At 41.4% G+C, this 10,483-nt stretch overlaps 1 protein-coding gene across 6 annotated transcripts in view; it reads right to left on the reverse strand.

Annotated features, from left to right (window-relative positions):
* Positions 1-8,236, reverse strand: part of acap3.L (rfGAP with coiled-coil, ankyrin repeat and PH domains 2 L homeolog) — a 145,888-nt gene extending 137,652 nt beyond the window's left edge. For 5 of the 6 annotated variants that reach the window (XM_018226043.2, XM_018226042.2, XM_018226040.2 and 2 more), the window contains exon 1: positions 6,933-8,235. In XM_018226043.2, the coding sequence (XP_018081532.1) occupies positions 6,933-6,979 (47 nt within the window). In that variant the 5' untranslated portion in view covers positions 6,980-8,235. Of the gene's footprint in view, positions 1-6,932 lie in introns of all 6 variants that reach the window. The other variant, XM_041569361.1, reaches the window with a different exon arrangement.
* Between the last annotated feature and the right edge of the window lie 2,247 nt (positions 8,237-10,483).

The raw sequence follows: 10,483 nt of genomic DNA on the forward strand, positions 1-10,483 counted from the left end.
ATGGAATATTGAAAAACCTTAATTTATACATTCAGCTTTGAGCAACATAGAAAATAAACCTGTAGCATTCAAATAAAAGTTGCTGAGTGCTTTAAAGTATGATGTTGATAAAATAGACATTTATCAAAGGTCGAGTTTGTGAGGTTTGCAAAGTTTTTCTACTTTGAATAAAATCACAACTTGAATGTTTGCTTATTTATGAAAAAACCCAAATGTAAAAAATTCGATTGAATGCAGTGTGTGTGGGGGGGAATACTTTGAATTTACCGAGTTATAGGCTAAAAGATCTCGGATACTTAGAATTTATAGAGTTTTCAAGAAAAAAACGAAAATCATGAAGGCAACAAATCTTCAAATCATTCAAGGGACATCTCCAACTGACTTCTACATTACCTCAACAGGTTTTAGCTGTAGTATTTTTGAATTCAGGCTTTCAGCAGCTTCAGACATAATAAATCGTGAAAAATTTGAGGGTTTCTTTTATCCTGAAAATTAGATCTTTAATAAATAATTATATAGTTTGCACTGTGACCGCAAATAGAAAGAGCAAAAATCTTCGTACTTGCCTTAGATGCTGATACAGCCTGTTCTATTGAAGTGTTGTGGAAATATGTATAATATTCCTGATGCAGCTACACATAATAATCACAATATAAGCAACAGGACCTGTGCCCTGGTGTCCAATCTGCTGTGTTTGTCTATTTACCGCATTCAGTAAAAGGGGCATCAAATCTCAAGTGGATAGCGAATGAAAGGGTTAGTAGTCCAAGACTGGAAAGAAAGGCAGGGGTTAAACATGTTTGTTAATGGGTGTGTTAGGGGTGGGATAACGGAAATGCATCCATTTGTCTAGGAAAGCTGGGGGAGTCAAATCCCACCTGCCACCTTCTGACACCATCTATTGTCCTAGTCCCAGCTGGGCTATTAGGGAGAGGCTTGCCATAGGTGCTGCATATATTTATTCACTGGGTGACAGTATGCAGCCAAAGCTACGTTCTGATCACGATCCCATCACTGATCAGCACGTAGCTTTGGCTGCATAATGGCACTATGTATTTAATATGTATGTTCATTGGATTATGATAGAGAAATGCATAGTTTACTTGACATATGCACAATAGCTAATATAGCATATCACTTGGATGTATATACACGGTCACTATTTACATATACGCGATCCAATGACGTCACACTCCTATTTTGGCGCCATATGGGGTTTAAATCACGGGTTGTACATATATATATACATACATCTTTGATAGAGCTGGAGCACTCACATATATATATATATATTCCATATGTGTGGTGCACTCCAGTGAAAAAACTGTTCTTCATATTATGATGGAAGAAAGTGGAAAATTTATTGTCAAAGTTTTGGTCCCTATTGCAACCTTTCTCAAGACTATATATGTAAACATTTCAACATATATAGGTAAACATGCATACATACATATAGATAGAATCATTCGTTTATCAGTCATTCAGCCACACTAACCTCTAGGACAGCAATTATATTTTCATCCCAAATCTCACCATATTGACTTTAAAACTGGGGTTTCAGGTATATCTAGGACAGCAAATAGCCATTCTCGCCAATTCTTACCCCAAATGGTCTTCGTGCTGAAACCAACCTGCCATTGCTCAAAACCCAGCTACAGGGGCAGATAACACAGTTTGGGAACCACTGCAATATGGTATGACAGTGGTCCCAAGTCTTTTTCAAACCTTAAAAACGAAGCCCTGGATCATACCAAGTGAGCAAGTAGGTGCCATCCCTGGCCTTATATATAGGTATTATGGCACATGTAATAAGTATGGCTCAATTTCAATTACAAACATGAATAAAAGGTCATATGACTTCGCTATAATAGAAATCATGCAATATAAAATAACTATCCAGTACCTAGATAAGTATATTTTTTGCACTTTAAGCATCATAAACATTTTGCTTACATTTACATATTGCTCTGATATTCACAGCGGTCGTGCACATTATGTGATCCAACTGTGACTGTCAGAAGGAGTTTTTAGCCTACTGTGAATTGTCTCTAATTCATTCAGTCATATCCCCATTCGTCCCCCATAGAGTCACAACCATGTAACATTATTATTGTTATTCTTTTTTTATTTATAGCTCGACATATTCTGCAGCACATATATAATGATAACACATCCTTCATATCTTGTTCATGGGTCTCCTATTTAGTTTGACATGTAGATGGATCTAATGTAAGGGACAGGCATTTGTGTCACATTAATTTGAAGGGATTCTATAACCCCTAGAACTAAACAAATATAGCATTGTAGTGATGGGAGGATCAGGAAAAACCCAACCACCACCCGACCCTAACCCGCAGAATGATGCCATTGTAGGACCCACACCCTACCTTTCCAGGGTCAGACTGGGAGGCCCAGAGCCCCCCCCGGCACGCCGGGCTGCGTAAGAGAGCCGGTCCACTGCCCAGCGCAAGTGCACATGCACACTGCGCAGCATGTGCGCGCGCACAAAGGGAATATTTGTGCCGCAACTGGGGGGCCAGCGGGGCTCACAAGAGCCTGGGGCCCACCGGGTTTTTTCCTGGTGTCCTGCCAGCCCAAATTTCAATCCAAACCTGCCCAACTAATGGTAAACCAGGAGGTCCATGTGGGGTTTCGGGGGAATCTGCACATCACTGCAGCATTGCACTCCCAGATGTGCATAGGCCTGAAACGAACAATATTACAACCCTACTGAGATCACCTGTAAGGTGCAGTAAACCCTTCATCATCATTAATTTATACAGACTTTTACCAGCTGCAACAATCTGCAGCAAGACAAAAGATGTTTCAATACTGCAGGCCCCAGGTGACCAACTGACTTTCTGATTGGCTCTACATTAGGGTTGCCACCTGTCTGGTTTTGACCCGTTTTTGAAGAGCTGCCCAGGTCAAAACTGCCTGCTCGGTTTTCCAAATTAGGAAAACCGAACAGGATTCCCTATGATTGACAATTGCCGTTCGCCACGTCATAGCACCAGACCCGTCCCTGCAGCTTCACAGACCCATCCTCACTGCATTACAGCCCTGCCCGGATTCAACCAGGCTAAAAAGGTGGCAACCCTACTTTTCATATAAGGAGCTTCAGTTGCAACCATAGTATAAAAGCCCTCAGGTCACATAAGGTTGTATATGCTCATTACATAGGACAGGTATGGGACCTGGGGTTTTCCAGATCTTTCCTGAATTTTGATCCTCATACCTTAAAGAGATGCTGACACCAGAATTAAACTCTTTTTTACATCTATCATAATATTGCCTTTGAAAGCAACTTATAACTTTTCCATAAAGTATTTGCACAATGCTTTTACATTACCTGTCTCATGTTCCTGTATGAGGGGGCTGCCATATTTGTGCAGCAGGAGTCCGTTAGCATTAGAAACGTTAACTGACAGGTTGAGACGGGGACAGTCAGGTTGCCAAAACAAACAGTCAGGTTTAGGAACTTCAACTAGCAATTACTTACAAAAACAAACCACTCAGCAAGAAATTATCGACATGATCTATGGGTAATTTTAATGTACATGTTTTTTAGTGCCAGTATCACTTTAAGTCTACTAAAAATATCATGTAAACATTAAATAAACCCAATAGGCTGGTTTTGCTTCCAATAACGATGAATTATATCTTAGTTTGGATCAAGTACAAGGTGCTGTTTTATTATTACAGAGAAAAAGGAAATACATTTAAAAATGGAATCTAAGGGAGACAGACGGGCCCTTCTATAATTCAGAGCTTTCTGGATAACAGATTTCCAGATAATGGATCCCATATCTGTACATTTTTAAATGTCAAATAATGAAACCACACATTACAAACAATGTTATACAGATGCAACTGGGTAGCCTTGTAGCTCATGGTATTATGTATTTATAAAGCTTGAAGCAAATGCTATAACATGAGCAGCAATGTACAGCATGCTGCAGTCAGACACAATACAAATGCATGTGCTCAGTGATAGAAAGGGGGAAATGCAAGGCATGAAACCTAGGCCAAAACCACAACCAATATGACAGACAGGGAAAAAGCTCCATTCTGAAGATGTTTTTTTTTTTATGTTTAACAGATAAGAGCATATTTTAAGAAAAGGGATACAGTATATAAAAGGTGTGAGGACAAAGCCCGCTGTCCGTCTTTATGTCCCAGGCAGCATCCCCACCCGTGTGCTTACAATGCAGAGGCAGAACACATAACTTATGCAGATCACAGCCCGCCAGCTGAATGCACCAGTCATTTGAAGGCTACACTCGGCAATGTCTTTTTTTATTGTGCGAGAGAAGAATGGAGCAGGAAGGGCATTTTCCCCCCAAGCTGTAGATGTTCTTGTACCATAACACAAACCATTCTATTATATCCTGCCTACGGTCTAGATCTGGTTCTGTTAAATGCATATTCCACAATTGTAACTGCTAGTGTGACCAAGGCCTTTTCTACCCCAATAGCATGAAAGGGATTCCATGTACCATTTCTAAATTCATTGCTCCCAATTGCCAGGTCTCAAGCCAGCAGTGAAATAAGATATAGGTGAACTTCATCATTAGGTCAGAATCACACAAAAATGCTTGTTCAGAACTGCCTGGCTCAACTGCAGGCTCTGTACATGTCTAATGGCAAGGCAGTCTCATGGGATGTGCTCGATCTATACGCCAGCCAGGAACAGCAGGCAATTTCAGAGCAAATAAATATTCAGGAAATTCCAAAATCTGCAGTCACAATACAGCCAATCCTGCTAAGACATACAATAAATCTGAGCCGCAAAGACATAATCTTTTGTTTTCTGATCAGAAGACCCCAAATGAGTAACGGCCCATAAGAACTGGGGGAATTAACCAGCAGTATGGATACATAAAGCCTTCTGCTTGATCCCTTAAGGCCTCTCTCCTGTTCTAATCAAGGGCCGAGGTTCTCAAATAAGACGGGAGAAAGGCTGTGCGGGAGGAAACATAGAAACAATACAAGGATAACTATCATGTAATAAGGAAGGATTTCTCCTACCTAGGTCTATATTACACTTTAAAGCTACAGCTATATATTTGATAATAACTGCCTACAAAATATCTGTATTGATACACAGTGCTGTTATCAGGGTTTGAGGACCATATTATTAAACTATGACACCAAGCTTTCATGATACTGAGCGTTACAGTTGCACAAGAGCAGCAGAGACTGAGCTGCATACACCGATATTACAGAAAGGCAGACAGATTAATTAGCTTATTCCATAAAGCATATGATTTATTATGTAATACTTTCTGCATGACAAATGTGGAGGCAACGATAAGAGTCCCTGCCCTCTCTCTCCCTGGCCCTAACACCTATAGCAAAACCTGTTCTATCACATATGGAAGAACAGGGACTTTCTTCATTTTCCTATACAAGCCCAATAATATCTTCACCCATGCGGCGAGCAAGCGAACATGCGTAACATCCTTACAGTAATGTTCCTTTGGGGAAGCTACAGGAGGAATACTCCCCTTTCCAGCTGTTGAAGTCCTGGCTTAGTACCACTTTACTTTAGCAGCCCACACCCATCAGCAGTGTATATAGTGAATTGTGCTCTCATCCACACATGAGGATCTGGGAGCTTCCACCCTAACAGCAGGGATGGCTTCCCAGACTCACAGACTTATGAGAGTGATGTTCCCACGATATAAATCCACATCTAGGTCATAATAAGTGTCCACCCCAAGATATTCTCCCATCAAATTCCATGGGTTCAGCTGTAGCTGAATGAACCCCTATATATAAACTGCAGCCAACAGCCTTTCTGCAGAGTGGCACTGGACTTCAGCATTACCTTAAGTTTTGGAGAATACATTTTCCTCTACTTCATGATCATGGGTGCAGGTATGGGTCCACTATCCACAAACCTTTTATCCAGAAAGCAAAACAGCCTTCGTTTTCCGAAGTCGCCCGAAATTGCCTCACGAGGAAACTTCGGGAGACTTCAGGAGTGCCTTCTCACCGGGCGATTTTCATTTTAGCCGGCGAGAAGGCAGTTCGGGGAGATTAGTCGCCTTGAAGAAGAGATTTGTTGCTGGGCGACTAATCTCCCTGAATCTGCCTGTGTGCCCTGACCCTTAATGGGACCCCAGGTCCCAAGCATTATGAATAGCAGATCCCATACCTGTATTTAATAACTATCCTTCCCAACAGCTGTAAAAGTTTTAATCTGCAACCTGAGTATACATCCACCAGATCTGTGGCTCTCCACTGACTGTAGAACTACAACTCCCACAATCACAACACTGCAATGGGATGCTCGTAGTTGTAATAAAGCTCTATGTTATGGGGGTATGATCCCTCACTGGCTTGCATTCCCCTCTGCTGCACCTATGAGTCACCCTTAGCTGATAATCCATAATTAATGAGCTTTGTAGAAGCAATTCCAAATGCATCCATTAACGCGCACCAAAGTGAGGAATCTTCAGCTCGTACTGAAATAAAAGACTGCCCATTGATCAGGGGCTGCTGGGAGTTGTAGTACTGAAATAAAAGACTGCCCATTGATCAGGGGCTGCTGGGAGTTGTAGTACTGAAATAAAAGACAGCCCATTGATCAGGGGCTGCTGGGAGTTGTAGTACTGAAATAAAAGACTGCCCATTGATCAGGGGCTGCTGGGAGTTGTAGTACTGAAATGAACGACTGCCCATTGATCAGGGGCTGCTGGGAGTTGTAGTACTGAAATGAAAGACTGCCCATTGATCAGGGGCTGCTGGGAGTTGTAGTACTGAAATAAAAGACTGCCCATTGATCAGGGGCTGCTGGGAGTTGTAGTACTGAAATAAAAGACTGCCCATTGATCAGGGGCTGCTGGGAGTTGTAGTCTAATTATGCCAACATGGGATGCTCGCGTATTACCGGGTCACTAACTTCTCCCCATCCCTCCTCTTACCGAAAGCGGGGTGAATCCTTGATGCATTCCTCAAAATCCACCGTCATGTTTGCGGCTCCCCCCGCCCGTCCTCAGAGCATCGCAGGCAGTATGGTGCCCCCCACTCTCCCCCTACAGATCGCGATGGGGGAATCCGAGTGTCCGGGGATGACGAGCGGGACGCTGCGGTAGGATGCACCGGGGTCCTAGAGAAAGAGGATTCCAGCAGTCGAGGTATTTGCATAGGAACAAACAATCCCAGGTGCGGAGCTAGGTATCCGTCCAAACCCAGCAGCTCCACTAACTCTGGCCTGTGAAAATCACAGCTCCTCGCTGCCAAAGCTCATCAGATTGTGCGATGCGCCGGGATATCCTCTCCCCAATGCTCCGCAGCCTATAATCCCTCCCGGGCTCCAAGCGTGACTCCTACTGCCGGCTACTAGGAGGCAGCCCAGCCTGTCATATCTAGGGAGCGTCTGCAAACTGCTTGACTGCAGCCTGTCATATGTAAGGGAGTGTCTGACAACTGCCTACCCAGTAGCCTTTCACTGTAATGTGCCTGGGGCAGGGGTGCTCTGACTGCTGCTCACAGCTGTGTGTGTGTGAGATTCTAGGTGCAATTCAAATTTAAAATGGTGAAGAGCGTATAATAAGCAGCATTTCTCTGCCTTGTGTATGCAGTGATTCTAGGTCCAATTTAAAATGGACAAGAGCATATTATAAGCAACATTTCCCTGCCTTATGTGTGTAGTGATTCTAGGTGCAATTTGAAATGGGCAAAAGCGTATTATAAGCACCATTTCCCTCCCTTGTGTGTGGTGATTCTAGGTGCAATTTAAAATGGGCAAGAGCATATTAAAAGCAACATTTCCATCTACCTAAGTGTCCGAGGTGTAGTGAACAGCTAGCCGATTTTCTTCATATGATGTGGCATTGTCCTGCTGTGAACAGGTTTTGGCACCAGGTCACTCAATTTATGGGAACGGAACTAGCCCTGCCCCAGGTACTTAACCCTGCCACTTGTCTATTGGGATTAGTGGACTCCATGGTACCCAGAGCCCGAACTAGAACCTTAATGAGACTGCTTTTGTTCTACGGTAAAAAGACTGTTGCTCTTCACTGGATGGGACCATCACCCCCGACTTTGCAGCACTGGATCGCCCTTGTCAACTCTCAATTGGAACTTTACAAACTTACCTATGTGGCGAGAGGGTGTCCAGGGAAATTTGATGATGTCTGGTCTCCATGGACTGATTCACTAGCGACCTCACTGTAGCTGTCATTTGTGCCTCCAGCCAAATTATTGCTATTTATTGTCTTTTTTTTTTTTTTTTTTTTTCTTTTCTCTTTTCTTTCTTCTCTCTTTTCTACACTTTCTCCCCCCCCTAATTTCTATGTGTTGTTAAAATTCAATAAAAAGCATTCTTTAAAAAAAAAAAAGCAACATTTCCCTGCCTCTTGTATGTGTGGTGATTCTAGGTGCAATTTAAAATGGGCAAGAGCATATTAAAATCAACATTTCCCTGCCTCTTGTGTGTGTGGTGATTCTAGGTGCAATTTAAAATGGACAAAAGTGTATTATAAGCAACATTTCCCTGCTTTGTGTGGTGATTCTAGGTGAAATTTAAAATGGACAAAAGCGTATTATAAGCACCATTTCCCTGCCTTGTTTGTGTAGTGATTCTAGGTGCAATTTGAAATGGGCAAAAGCGTATTATAAGCACCATTTCCCTCCCTTGTGTGTGGTGATTCTAGGTGCAATTTAAAATGGGCAAGAGCATATTAAAAGCAACATTTCCCTGCCTCTTGTGTGTGTGGTGATTCTAGGTGCAATTTAAAATGGATAAATGCGTATTAAAAGCAACATTTCCCTGCTTTGTGTGGTGATTCTAGGTGCAATTTAAAATGGACAAAAGTGTATTATAAGCAACATTTCCCTGCTTTGTGTGGTGATTCTAGGTGCAATTTAAAATGGACAAATGCGTATTAAAAGCAACATTTCCCTGCCTTGTGTGTGCGGTGATTCTAGGTGCAATTTAAAATGGACAAATGCGTATTAAAAGCAACATTTCCCTGCTTTGTGTGGTGATTCTAGGTGCAATTTAAAATGGACAAAAGCGTATTATAAGCACCATTTCCCTGCCTTGTGTGTGTAGTGATTCTAGGTGCAATTTAAAATGGACAAATGCGTATTAAAAGCAAAATTTCCCTGCTTTGTGTGTTGATTCTAGGTGAAATTTGAAATGGACAAACACGTATTATAAGCACCATTTCTCCCTGCCTTGTGTGTGTAGTGATTCTAGGTGCAATTTAAAATGGACAAACGCGTATTATAAGCAACATTTCCCTGCCTTGTGCAAGTAGTGATTCTAGGTGCAATTTAAAATGGGCAAGAGCATATAATAAGCACCATTCCCATTCCTTGTGTGTGTATTGATTGTAGGTGCAATTTAAATTGGACAAAAGCGTATTATAAGCAACATTTCCCTGCCTTGTGTGTGTAGTGATTCTAGGTGCAATTTAAAATGGGCAAGAGCATATTATAAGCAACATTTCCCTGCCTTGTGAAGTGATATATCCTTACACTGAAATATAATTGGTTACCTAAAAGCCTTGCCAGTAAGTCTCAAAACTAAGGGACAGATTTATTAAGTTGTGAATTTTTCAGGTTGGGCTCTTTGCTTCCATAAATCAAAAAAGTAGCCGAAAAAAAAGCACAACTTTTTCTGTATTTATTATGCAACAAAAATGCAACCATTCTGAATATGAAAATACTCCACCTGTCAAAATATTGTAAAAGTCAAAGGCAGATGTCCCTTTTACAACTGGAAATCTTTCTTTTTGATTCGTGGTATTGTGTAACGACTTTTCTCGTTTGTGCTTTTTCACTTCTGATTATTTAAATACTGTAAATGTAATTACATTCATGGTTTTAGAGAAAGTGAGTTTAGTTGTGGTTGCAAAAACCACTAAAACCATTAAAATTCAACCTTTCATAAATAGGTCTCTTAGTAATGCAAACTTTTTTTTCATAAAAAAAAAGGTGGGTAGGTCAAAAATAAATACTAAACTGCCCAACTGTGTAAGCGCACTGGTGTGCATGACTTAGACTGAACCTTGATACATGGCCATGAATTGTTTACAGCCTCAATTGCATTAGCACAAGTCTTTAGCTTATTGGCCTATGTATGGGGATACATTGATAGCCCCACATGCAGTTTTAATTCAAGAAGGATGAGAAATCCTGCAGGGAATGTATGTGCTTTCTTGATTTTGTAATTCCTCTGCACTTGTTATATTAATGTCCTTGCGTATACACAAGCTCTTGATGCCCATTTATCTCTTGCACATATCACGACATCCCTCTTACTCGCACTTTGAGGGGCCCCATCCCAAGTGTACAGTGGAAATATAGACCATGCTCACAAAAGCCTTTTGTTACACAGGTTTAATCCCTTAATATATTCAAATTAAAATAAAGTGTTAAAAGTTTAGTGAAGAACAATGATTTATAGAAGGGATGGACAACTTGCAGTGCTCCAGCTGTTGAAAACAGCTACTGGTATCCTTGA

Source organism: Xenopus laevis, chromosome 7L (genome assembly GCF_017654675.1).
Source record: "Xenopus laevis strain J_2021 chromosome 7L, Xenopus_laevis_v10.1, whole genome shotgun sequence".
Lineage (NCBI taxonomy): Eukaryota > Metazoa > Chordata > Amphibia > Anura > Pipidae > Xenopus > Xenopus laevis.